The sequence below is a fragment of the Cherax quadricarinatus genome, chromosome 7 (assembly GCF_038502225.1).
Source record: "Cherax quadricarinatus isolate ZL_2023a chromosome 7, ASM3850222v1, whole genome shotgun sequence".
NCBI classification, from domain to species: domain Eukaryota; kingdom Metazoa; phylum Arthropoda; class Malacostraca; order Decapoda; family Parastacidae; genus Cherax; species Cherax quadricarinatus.
Genome location: NC_091298.1, coordinates 8,622,427 through 8,636,237, shown reverse-complemented (window position 1 = coordinate 8,636,237; position 13,811 = coordinate 8,622,427). Strand labels below are relative to the sequence as shown.

General features: G+C 37.8%; 1 protein-coding gene across 2 annotated transcripts in view; it reads right to left on the bottom strand.

The window, feature by feature from the left end:
* Positions 1-13,811, bottom strand: part of ATPCL (ATP-citrate synthase) — a 391,624-nt gene that overhangs the window by 61,597 nt on the left and 316,216 nt on the right. Inside the window, exons 7-8 of one of the 2 annotated variants that reach the window (XM_070082262.1) lie at positions 11,813-11,869; positions 4,510-4,638 (exon numbers count right to left, since the gene is read on the bottom strand). In XM_070082262.1, the coding sequence (XP_069938363.1) occupies positions 4,510-4,638; positions 11,813-11,869 (186 nt within the window). The remainder of the gene's footprint in view (positions 1-4,509; positions 4,639-11,812; positions 11,870-13,811) is intronic. The other variant, XM_070082263.1, reaches the window with a different exon arrangement.

Genomic DNA, 13,811 nt, shown 5'->3' with positions numbered 1-13,811 from the left:
GGGTAGGTTTAAAAATGAAGTGTTGGAGTGTTCAGCAGAAGTTTGTGGTTACAGGAAGGTGGGTGCGGGAGGGAAGAGGAGCGACTGGTGGAATGATGATGTAAAGAGAGTAGTAAGGGAGAAAAAGTTAGCATATGAGAAGTTTTTACAAAGAAGTGATGCAAGGAAAAAAGTGGTTAAGAGAGTGGTGAAGCTATGTAAAAAGAGAGCAAATGAGAGAGTGGGTGAGATGTTATCAACAAATTTTGTTGAAAATAAGAAAGTTTTGGAGTGAGATTAACAAGTTAAGGAAGCCTAGAGAACAAATGGATTTGTCAGTTAAAAATACGAGAGGAGAGTTATTAAATGGAGAGTTAGAGGTATTGGGAAGATGGAGGGAATATTTTGAGGAATTGTTAAATGTTAATGAAGATAGGGAAGCTGTGATTTCGTGTATAGGGCAAGGAGGAATAACATCTTGTAGGAGTGAGGAAGAGCCAGTTGTGAGTGTGGGGGAAGTTCGTGAGGCAGTAGGTAAAATGAAAGGGGGTAAGGCAGCTGGGATTGATGGGATGAAGATAGAAATGTTAAAAGCAGGTGGGGATATAGTTTTGGAGTGGTTGGTGCAATTATTTAATAAATGTATGGAAGAGGGTAAGGTACCTAGGGATTGGCAGAAAGCATGCATAGTTCCTTTGTATAAAGGCAAAGGGGACAAAAGAGACTGCAAAAATTATAGGGGGATAAGTCTGTTGAGTATACCTGGTAAAGTGTATGGTAGTTATTATTGAAAGAATTAAGAGTAAGACGGAGAATAGGATAGCAGATGAACAAGGAGGCTTTAGGAAAGGTAGGGGGTGTGTGGACCAGGTGTTTACAGTGAAACATATAAGTGAACAGTATTTAGATAAGGCTAAAGAGGTCTTTGTGGCATTTATGGATTTAGAAAAGGCGTATGACAGGGTGGATAGGGGGGCAATGTGGCAGATGTTGCAGGTGTATGGTGTGGGAGGTAGGTTACTGAAAGCAGTAAGAGTTTTTACGAGGATAGTGAGGCTCAAGTTAGAGTATGTAGGAAAGAGGGAAATCATTTCCCAGTAAAAGTAGGCCTTAGACAAGGATGTGTGATGTCACCGTGGTTGTTTAATATATTTATAGATGGGGCTGTAAGAGAAGTAAATGCGAGGGTCTTGGCAAGAGGCGTGGAGTTAAAAGATAAAAAAATCACACAAAGTGGGAGTTGTCACAGTTGCTCTTTGCTGATGACACTGTGCTCTTGGGAGATTCTGAAGAGAAGCTGCAGAGATTGGTGGATGAATTTGGTAGGGTGTGCAAAAGAAGAAAATTAAAAGTGAATACAGGAAAGAGTAAGGTAATGAGGATAACAAAAAGATTAGGTGATGAAAGATTGGATATCAGACTGGAGGGAGAGAGTATGGAGGAGGTGAATGAATTCAGATATCTGGGAGTGGACGTGTCAGCGGATGGGTCTATGAAAGATGAGGTGAATCATAGAATTGATGAGGGGAAAAGGGTGAGTGGTGCACTTAGGAGTCTGTGGAGACAAAGAACTTAGTCCTTGGAGGCAAAGAGGGGAATGTATGAGAGTATAGTTTTACCAACGCTCTTATATGGGTGTGAAGCATGGGTGATGAATGTTGCAGCGAGGAGAAGGCTGGAGGCAGTGGAGATGTCATGTCTGAGGGCAATGTGTGGTGTGAATATAATGCAGAGAATTCGTAGTTTGGAAGTTAGGAGGAGGTGCGGGATTACCAAAACTGTTGTCCAGAGGGCTGAGGAAGGGTTGTTGAGGTGGTTTGAACATGCAGAGAGAATGGAGCGAAACAGAATGACTTCAAGAGTGTATCAGTCTGTAGTGGAAGGAAGGCAGGGTAGGGGTCGGCCTAGGAAAGGTTGGAGGGAGGGGGTAAAGGAGGTTTTGTGTGCGAGGGGCTTGAACTTCCAGCAGGCATGCGTGAGCGTGTTTGATAGGAGGGAATGGAGACAAATGGTTTTTAATACTTGACGTGCTGTTGGAGTGTGAGCAAAGTAACATTTATGAAGGGATTCAGGGAAACCGGCAAGCCGGACTTGAGTCCTGGAGATGGGAAGTACAGTGCTGCACTCTGAAGGAGGAGTGTTAATGTTGCAGTTTAAAAACTGTAGTGTAAAACACCCTTCTGGCAAGACAGTGATGGAGTGTATGATGGTGAAAGTTTTTCTTTTTTCGGGCCACCCTGCCTTGGTGGGAATCGGCCAGTGTGTTAATAAAAATAATAAGGGGCTAGCTTGTGTCAATAACAAAAGTGTAGGTTTCACTAGAACCATGTTAACCCTTTGACTGTTTCAGGCCCCTCTCTGAAACTGTCATTCTATGTCTCAATTTTTGAAAAAAAAAAAATTATTTTTTCTTAAGAAATGATAGAGAATCTTTTCCCGATGGTAGTGACACCAAAAGTTCGAAATTTGGTCGAAAACTCATGGAATTATGCTCCCGTGAAGTTAGCGGTCTCGGCGACATATGCGTATCGGCGATTTCGCCGACTTTGAGCCCTATTTCCAGCCAATTCCATTGTTCCAGTTGACCAAACTCATAGCTATTTCTTTAGAACTCCATTTTATCTATCAGCTGAGTACAAGAAACCTCCCATTTACTAATTTGGACTACCCAATATGGTGGTCAGAAATTGGCAATTAGGCCAATTTCACACAAACTAAAAAAGATACCTATTTCAAAATAGGGTCCAGAATAAACAAGGTAGACATTCGTGGCACTAAAATAACATATGCTCTGTTCATTAGTCACATCTCTAGGCCCCTCTTATATTATTATTGCTTTCTATTTTGATTTTTTATTCATACAAAAAAATACAAAATTTACTGTTATGCAGACTACTGCATTATTGTAAAAATGGTATAAATAATATCAGTGCACTAGTGAAAGAATATTAGACTCCCCAGTTCACGTGTATTGGACGTGTGGTGTAATTTATTTACTCCTGAACATTGGTAAAAATCGAACATTTCCGCTACTTTGAGCTCAGTTTCAAGGTCGTTTTCATTGTCAAAGTAATGAAAATCATCTCTATTTCTGTAATATGTTTTCCATTTTATCACGTAAGACCATGAAAACGCGAATACAACGATAAATACTATACGAAAATACACCTCAAAGTCGGCGTTTTATTCCAAAAAAACGATCAGTTTGTTTTTTCTCATTACGCAATGTGTGCTGCAGGATTTTTTTTTTGTGGTGCACACTGACCACACAGACCCATTCTCTCACATGTGGGACTACCAGCTTTCTCCCGCTTGATTTGAAGCTGCTAGAATTATTGAGTATATATACGTCAGAAACATTGGCGCGCAAGACGTATTTTATTATCATTATTATTATCACACTGGCCGATTCCCACCAAGGCAGGGTGGCCCGAAAAAGAAAAACTTTCACCATCATTCACTCCATCACTGTCTTGCCAGAAGGGTGCTTTACACTACAGTTTTTAAACTGCAACATTAACACCCCTCCTTCAGAGTGCAGGCACTGTACTTCCCATCTCCAGGACTCAAGTCCGGCCTGCCGGTTTCCCTGAATCCCTTCATAAATGTTACTTTGCTCACACTCCAACAGCACGTCAAGTATTAAAAACCATTTGTCTCCATTCACTCCTATCAAACACGCTCACACGTATTTATACGTCGAAAACAGTCAAAAGGTTAATTGCTTATGGGGGGGGGGGGGTTTCCTGTAGTTATGCCTTCCTGAAATTTGTGTAAAAGTTAATTGTCTAAGGAGGGGGATCTATCCCACCAAAACAGTTAAATCTAATAATGTAAAATGAATAAAATGCCAAGAGTTGGCAGTATATTTTGCAAACAGCAAAATTCAAAATCCAAAACTAATTCTCCAAACTATGTACAGCAGACCGTCGGATAACATGTGATCCAGTAATAGTCGCAACATTGTGGCATATTTTCAGTGAACATGCCATACAAATCAGTGGAGTACATGTAGGGGATAATGTGGCACATGTTACATTCTTTTCCCTCCATTTCCCAGCAAGCCTCGGGGTGAATCCATTGTCTAACAGGGAAAGCCTACATAATGTACACTACCTCCCTCACCCAGTGCTTCATTCCTATGAGTGGCAGGGCCACACCATCCCTCTCCACTCCTCTCAAAATTATTGACATGCACTAGCAACCAAATTTAAGGTAAGAGGTAATATCTAAGGAATCTTTGTAGCTGTAAGTATTTTATTTAATATAACAAATCACTGCATCCACATACAATTACATTATCACTGTTTTCTTAGTTTCGAGACCTATAAAAATCCGAGTGGTCTAATGAATGTAACCATATTTTCTCAATTTGTTCTTCATTTCCGTTAACAATCATCTATGATTACATACAATTTTCACGAATGTAACTACTGTGTTATATGATGGTCAATTGTGCATCAAATTATTTTCTCAATTTATTAAATGTACATTCTGCAAGAAAGGCTATGTAAAGAATTTGAATCTTACCTGTACAGCACGTGTTTGCATCCCCCAAACAATGGCTCTTGTCCTATTATGAAAAAGTTGAGCAATGTCATTCTTCCCAGCCACTGCACGAGTTGCAAAATCCATTTTACGTTCAGCTTGAGGGGATTGCTGTTGATAAAGCATTAATTAGTTAACTGAATGATGCCTGATCTGATTAAAAGCATTTCGTGCAATACATACAATAAACCTAATTAAAAGTATGCTACCACATAATGTACTAAAATTGAAACCACTATTTAAAGGCTACACCTAAAAGTAGGCTATTACTATAATCAAATGATAAGTATACAGATTTAAAAATCTCATGTTGAGGATGGTAAGTCTAGATCATCTTAAGTTGAAGATAATAAGACAGTTGTAAGAAAACCATTACTGTGTTACAGCTTCAACATTTCACTCGGGGATAAACTTTAAATATACATGAAGCACACACAGATAAACACCCTAAGGTCAACCTTGAGAGATGTCAAAGGAGAGGTACAATGTGGCATAATGGGTAAGATCCAGGGGTAAGATAAGAAAAAAAAGTCAAGGTGGTAAGGTAAGGTAGGCAAGGTGGAGGGCCAAATGATGGCTAACATTTTCAATGTAAAAGTTGCATACAATACAGTATACCCTTGATTTAATGGACTTCTAATATATGGGGCATAATCTGCTGGGTCATCTGATTTGGAAACAATGAACAATGTTGATTACAGAATTATTTGTTACTGTTACAATCAAGGCAGAACACATTCGCCTTTATCCACCACAGTCGTTACTAGCCACCCGCTTCCCCTTATTAATCTACTAAATCAAGGGTTTACTATGTGGGCAACTAGTCCATTCAGTGTTTACATAACCTTGGATTTCCTACGTGACCTCCGTAAGGTGAATGGTGGCCACCTCCAGGATCCTGAATTTGGTTCTGGCATCCTCAGGAAATAGTTGCTGCACGGCTCCACGGTTTATAACACTGGAATACGCCCAGCAGTGGGGGACACATTGTTGACATCATCCATCCTACATTTGTTTTCTTAAAGACGAGTTCCACAAATTTAAGATTTATTGTATACCCTGTACAGAATGCTGTAGTACCCCCATGGTAGTGGTGTTCTTGGGTCTGCAAGGCCTGGTTATCTCATTATTTTAGAAGCAGCAATAGCCATGTCCACGTCAACGTTACAAAAAATGGGAATGATGGATTCGGCTATTTGTCCTGCGAGGGGAGAATGAAACGACTGTTTCAGGGCACCCCCTAGGAGTGGTGTGAATTCCATATTTTTTGTTTTTGTTTATTTGTTTGTTTGTTTTTGCAAGTATGTATTACATGTACGTAAAATTTGAGGGTAGTGTCTCCTCAATGCATTCCTGCTCATCTACTAGGTATTAACTGTCATAGATCCTGACAAGTCAAAGGAAGAAACCTATGACACCATGCTGCCTGAATGTTGTAGTGGAAAAGAAAATGAGCTACAGCATCCTTACTGGTGGGCTTCTGGTATACCAGGTGTTTGAGTGCATTACCTTCCATGATGAGGAAAACATCAATGGTAAATAGTCTTCTTTCACCTCTAGGGTGAACTGAATAGAATGAATAATGTTCCACAGATCTGTGAGCATCGCTGCAACAATGAATGTCAAAACACCCATGAATAATGGCCAAAATGCCATGCGATTTTACCTGGATGTATGCTGGTGAATCTGTCTTTCCAAATGCTCAACATATATGTTGGATGATGCAACATTTTAAACACCTGAAGAATGGCTGATTCACACCATTATTCTACACAGCATCACATGGCTAAGGTATGTGCATGTCATCCTGGACATTGTCTTTATATATTTTGACCATCACCTATTTAAGGATGATGCTCTCCATTCCACAGCACTTTCTATAACAGTTTGCTCTAGAGGTAGAGGAAAAGAAAGGACTCTTTGCTCTTTCTTGATGCTTTTCATGTGAAGGAAGGAAACCCTCAAACACAAGGTGTACCAGAAGCAAATGTTAAGGATCTAGTTCATATCTTTTCCTACTATGACATCAAGACCAAATGTGGTGTCATCACTGATTTCTTCCTTTAAATCCTCAGGATCTGTGAAGATAAATGCCTGGAAGATAAGCAGAAACATACTGAAGACACTTTCATCACCAAGAAATATTCTCCCCCTATCATCCACACCTGCAAGAAAAAGACCATACAAATTCACACCACTTCTAGGAGTGCCCAACATCTAATATCAACTTGTTCTTCCCACAATGCAAGTAGCTGCATCAATCATCCCCCATTTTTTCATGAGGCAAACATGGATGTGGCTGTTATTTTGAAAAATGTTAGATATATCACCAGGCTTTGCAACCCCCAAAAACACAACTACTGCAGGAGATTACAGTAGTCCATGTAGAGAATACAACAAATCTTCACTGGTGAGAGCATGGTCTTGGAACTCATCTTCAAGAACATGGATGTCAATAGGATGGATGATCCAACAATGCATGCATCATCTACTGCAGGATACATTTCCATGCCAGGAACTGGTGAGCTATGCAGCAACTATTTCAGGAGAACACCAGAACCAAACAACCTGGAGGCAGCCACCATTCACCTAACGGATTATTGATATAATCAAGGGGGAAGCACTAAAACCGTAGGATTATACAGTGCCTGTGGGGGGGATGTGGAAGGTATTCAGGCTTAATTCAGGAATCTGGAGCACAGATCCAATTCCCTAAATCAAGAGCCCCTCACCAGCGTCAACAAACATTCCTCGAGGAGTCACCCGAGACCACTCAAGAAAACAATATACACATTAGCTGGACCCATCACCTGTATTATCCATAATTCTTATATTACAAATGTTAACCTTCTCTGGTCCTTCACCTTGCCTACCTGATCTTACCTTCCTTGACTTCTCTTGCCCCGCCCCTGAAGTGGAGGAGATACACGGAACTAGATTTATGTTTAATCTACAGCAGATAAAGGTATTAGTGTTTTCTTAAATGATATAGTTAGTCTAGTTTTCACGACAAGATGAGGCCTGTTTCACACACACAAACATACTATATCAACATCTGCCAGGGTTGCTGCTTACAGGTTATCCAAACAAAATGTACAGTAATCTGCTTCAGTAATATGCCTATATTGTGCATTAATCAACTAATTTCTCTTCACTGTCATTTTTGTCACATTTTTATTAATTTTTTTACTGAGTACATTAACAATCTGTTAGGAAGACCTAAATACATTAGGATACTGTTGTCAATAGAGCCAACAGTATCTTCACATTATGCACCAACGTGAGAGAACTAAATCTATTCAAGTTTATGTAATACACAATAAAAATATTAATATATTTTACAACTGTATTTCTAGTGCCATATTTAACCCTTTGACTGTTTCAGGCCCCTTTCTGAAACTGTCATTCTATGTCGCTCAATTTAAAAAAAAAAAAAAAAAGATTATTTTTTCTTATGAAATGATAGAGAATCTTTTCCCGATGGTAATGACACCAAAAGTTCGAAAATTGGTCGAAAACTCATGGAATTATGCTCCCGCGAAGTTAGCGGTCTCGGCGACATATGCGTATCGGCGATTTTGCCGACTTTGAGCCCTATTTTCAGCCAATTCCATTGTTCCAGTTGACCAAACTCATAGCTATTTCTTTAGAACTCCATTTTATCTATCAGCTGAGTACAAGAAACCTCCCATTTACTAATTTGGACTAACCAATATGGTGGTCAGAAATTGGCAATTTGGCCAATTTCACGCAAACTAAAAAAGATGCCAATTTCAAAATAGGGTCCAGAATAAACAAGGTAGACATTCGTGGCACTAAAATAACATATGCTCTGTTCATTAGTCACATCTCTAGGCCCCTCTTATATTATTATTGCTTTCTATTTTGATTTTTTATTCATACAAAAAAATACAAAATTTACTGTTATGCAGACTACTGCATTATTGTAAAAATGGTATAAATAATATCAGTGCACTAATGAAAGAATATTAGACTCCCCAGTTGACGTGTATTGGACGTGTGGTGCGATTTATTTACTCCTGAACATTGGTAAAAATCGAACATTTCCGCTACTTTGAGCTCAGTTTCAAGGTCGTTTTCATCATCAAAGTAATGAAAATCATCTCTATTTCTGTAATATGTTTTCCATTTTATCACCTAAGACCATGAAAACGCGAACACAACGATAAATACTATACGAAAATACACCTCAAAGTCGGCGTTTTATTCCAAAAAAAGGATCAGAGGTTTTTTTTTCTCACTACGCAATGTGTGTTGCAGGATTTTTTTTATGTGGTGCACACTGACCACACAGACCCATTCTCTCACATGCGGGCCTACCAACTTTCTCCAGCTTGATTTGAAGCCGCTAGAATTATTGAGTATATATACGTCAGAAACATTGGCTCGTAAGACGTATTTATACGTCGAAAACAGTCAAAGGGTTAAAAAAAAAATTGAGTTGTAGCTAATCTTGTGAACACTTTGCATCCTGCACCCACAAACATTACAGAGCTATTTTTTTGAATTGCTGTGCTAGCATGAGTGGGGCAAATCTGCTCTGAAGAGGAACAAAGATGAAATGAAATTGTGTAGAAAACTGGTATTACTGGGCATGCTTGCATGAAGGTGAGAGAGCCCACAGTTAAGAGACATTATAGTAATAATTAATCTACTGTGCATTATACTGGCAAACAGATGATGCTTAGGAAAAATGTCATCAGCAGAGCAGGTGCTAAGGTAGTTCTGACTGTCTATAATCATCCCATCTAGCACAACTACGGCAACAATCAATGACAATTTCTGAGATAAACCTGGATAATGCTACAGAGGAATCATTCTGCTTTTCCATTCACCACCTACAGCATTGCATCAATGATAAGTACTGTATAATACTACTGTACTTCATTTTAACATATAATTCTACAATAATAATTCAGATTTTATATGGTGATACTATATAGTAGTAAAGTGAATGTTTGTGCTTAGTGTATTTATATTTCAATAAAATCTGATTTTTACTAAAACTTGCATATACTATATTACAAAAGAACACTTATTAAATTCATCACAATGATGCTACAGGATTTATATTCATATTACTGTTATATTTGTGGACTGTTTTGCTGAACTGCAATACAGTACCAGATTTTGAATACTACGTTATCAGAAACAATGAATACTGGTGAGCAAAATATTAGCTAACATTGCATAACTATCAGTCTATTTTAATTTACATGATGTACTGCAGGTCTAATGAGTTACTGAACATGTGTACAAATATATAATACTTTAAACAAAATAAATAGGGGTTTGAAACATTAAGGGTTAAAACAGTAAGGTTGGTTGAAGCAAGCAGTCAGTAATGTGGTCATGGTAACATTATGACTCCTGGGAGACACAGGGTGATATGCCTATAGCTTAAAGGTTATTTCATATAACCTCTTTTCAATACAGACCTAACAACATGCTTGCCACTTGCCATTTGTCTATCAGTTTTTGGCCTTGTACTTTGAAAGTACAAAATATTGTTTAGAACAGAATCTTTCTTTACATTCTTTCAAACTTCCTCTCATTTCTTCCTTTGATCTGAAGATGTTTTAGTCAAGCCTCATTCTTCGTTTTTCATAATTCACATAAAATCTGCTTGTATATGAACATTAACAGATCATTAATAATTTGATTCAAACTAGATCTTTCTTGCTACAGTATTCCTATTTCAAAATCTTTCTCTTCCTCATACTGGTACAATATATAATAAAGGTTCTAATACTTGACAACTATAGTAAAGTATACATGGGATACTGTGGGTCAGATGATCAAATATGTAGGTTACTTGTGGGAATGCAATGTGCAATAGGGGTTTTCTAAACAATAAAAATGAATAAAAACAAACCAAAACAAGCTAATTAAAAAAAATGTTCACTGAAGTCACACAAGGTTAAATAAACAAACCGATAATGTTCTAGCATTGTGTGTTTCAATCATAATTAGGTGCAATCTCTGTCAGCTACTTGCCTGATGCACTACCTGACTTAAGTACTGTATATTTTGCTGAACATCAAACATGATATTTATTACCAAATCAGTTAGTTCCAGTTAAAACAAGTTAAATAAACGAGTTTATAACTTTACAGTGTTTTATGTACTACAGTTAAAACATGATTAAGAGGATTTTTGAGAATCATGTTATGGTATTAACATGTGACACAGCAAACACCCCAGAAACTATCACCAACTACTGGGTCATCAAAGACTAGTGCAAAGAATGAAGCCAGCAGTAATTAACATCAACAAACCTTGTGTGTTTTCCTGTGGCTCTAAATGCTGGTAATGATTACTGGGATCAAGGGAAGGTTGGTGCCATTAGATAAAGTCAGTCAGCTAATATCAAAATATGATTTTCGTAAGCCCCTTAACCTTGTTTATAGTACTGTACACCAAATTTTGCAACTGAAAAATTTTCATAATTTGAGTTCATTAATACAGTGTAAGTTTGGGGTTTAGCAAAATACAGATGCTACAGCAGCTATCTTGGCAAGCCAGCAGCAGCTTCAAAGCTCCCTTTTCATATTTCAAACACAGGGAGTTTAATATGTTGGGCTATTTGGTGGAAATTAAAAAATTACAATTTTCAAATCTTACCAGCTTTGGGGTGTTTCTGGTATTCAGTACATGGCTTCTCAAACACAAGCTCAATATACAAAACATTTCAATTTTACCGAATTTACTAAGTGCTCAATAAAAACTAGTTTAATTTTGCTACAAAAAAATTGTATTACCGTAATGGAGAATGAATTATGTACCAGAAATATTAATATGGATAGAAGTAGTAAAGCAACAGAGGCAAAAAGGAACTAAAAAACTATCACAAAATATGACAATGATATAAAAAAAAGCACAGCACTATCAGAATGTCATATATATAATTTGTTAAGAAATACCATTTAAATTTGTTCTGGTATCCTAATTCCTAATTGATACCTGTAAAGTTTAAAGAGCCTGAAATTCTCCATAGTTAATGTGAATCACTCCCCCCCCCCCCCCCCCCCCCCAAAAAAAAAAAAAAAAAAAAAAAATTAAATTGTTATATAATTAACAGTGTGTCCAAATATTGAAGTTGAGCTAGAGAAGTATTGTACTGTACTAACACACAAATTGAATGTGTTAGTTAGCAATTTGCAAGCAGTGAGGAAAGGTTTTGTTAAGCCTTGTATCAACTTTCAAGGCTAGTGCTACAGTAGGAAACAAAATAATAAGCTTCATTAACACCACACAGAAATACCCATTTTTTGCTTGTTGGAAACATTTCCTTCAGATATGAGATTTCTGCAGGAGGGCCCTATGAAAGGAACAAAAAAATTAACAAAAATACAAAATTCACCTATTAAAGAATATTTACCCTATTAAATAGGCATACCTATGTACATGGGGCCTGGGCATGCAGCAGGCACATGTGTGAGCATGTTAGATAGGAGTGAATGGAGACTAATGGCTTTTGGGACCTGATGGGCTATTGGAGTGAGAGCAGGGTAATATTTTGTAAAGGGATTCAGGGAAACCAGTTAGCCAGATTTGAATCATGGAGGTGGGAAATACAATGCCTGCACTTTCAAGGAGGGGTCAGGGATACTGGTTGCTTGGAGTGACATCTAAACTGTCATATCTAGGCACCACCTCTGAAAAGACAGTGATTTTGTGTGACTGATGACAAAAGTGTTGAATGATTGTGAAAATGTTGCTTTCTTTTTTTGGGTTACCCTGCTTGGTGGGAGACAGCCAATATGTTTAAAAGAAAAAAAAAAACTATGTACAATAATGGGTGGTGCACTGAGGCATCTGTAGGAACAGAACTTAATCCATGGAAGCAAAATAGAGGAATGTATCCAAGTACAGTGGTACCAACACTGTTGTATGGCATGAAGCATGAGTTTTAAATGTTGCAGCATAAAGTAGGCTCGAGGCAGTGGGGAGTCCTGTTTGAGGGCACTGTGTGATATGAATATTATGCAAAAAATTTGAGCTTGGAGGTTAAAAGAAGATGGAGGTTACTGAAATTACTGTATAATTCAGAGGGCTGAGGAGGGGTTGCTGAGGTGACTTGGGTACTTAAAGAGAGGATGGAGAAAAACAGGATGACTAAAAGGGTGTATAAATTTGGTGGAGGGGTAGGGGTCATCCCAGAAAATGTTCAATGGAGAGAGTATAGGAAGTTTTCAGTGCTAGAGGCTTGGTCATCCACAGGTTCATGAGAGTGCATTAACTTGGGGTGAGAGGAGTCAAGTCATTTTTATGAATTGATACTTTGTTGGAGAATAAGCAAGATAACATTTATGAAGGGATTCAGGGAAACCAGTTACTCAGGCTTGAGTGAAGGTGGAAAGTACAAGCATACCTCACCAATACAGTTTCGCTTTAGAGCGCTTCACTAATATAACGCTTTTCAATAACATTCATGTTTATTGTTTTCAGCTGAGACAAGCACATCAGATTAGCTTTTTTTTTCATTCCTTTTTCATCATTTTTTAGGCCTAGCACTATTGCACACTTAACCTTTTCAGGGTTTCAGACGTACTAGTACAGCTTACGCACCAGGGTTTTTGACGTACTAGTACGCCTAAATTCTAGCGCCCTAAAATCTAGTGAGAAAGCTGGTAGGCCTACATATAAAAGAATGGGTCTATGTGGTCAGTGTGCGCAATATAAAAAAAAAACCTGCAGCAAACAGTGTGTAATGAGAAAAAAAAAACTGACAGTGTTTTTGGATTAAAACAGCGACTTTGCACTGCATTTTTGTATGGTATTTATTGTTGTATTCTAGTTTTCCTGGTCTCATTTTATAGAATGGAAGACATACTACAGAAATTGAGATGATTTTGACTGGTTTTACAATGAAAAGTACCTTGAAATTGAGCTCAAACTAGCAGAAATGTTCGATTTTTACCAAAGCTCAAAAGTAAACAAATCATGCTGTGTGTCCAATACACGTCAACTGATGAGTATAATATTCTTTCACAAGTGCACTGATATTATTTATACTATTTCTACACTGATGCAGTAGTCTGCACAACAGTAAATCTTCTATTTTTTGAGAGAATAAAAACTCAAAGTGGAAAGCAAAAGAATGTAAGAGGGGCATAGGGCCGTGACTAATTAACAGAGGAAATGTTATTTTAGTGCCAGGAATGTCTTTCTTGTTTATTCTGGACCCTATTCGGAAACTGGCATCTTTTGAAATTTGTGTGAAATTGGCAAAATTGCTAAATTCTGACCACAGTATTGGA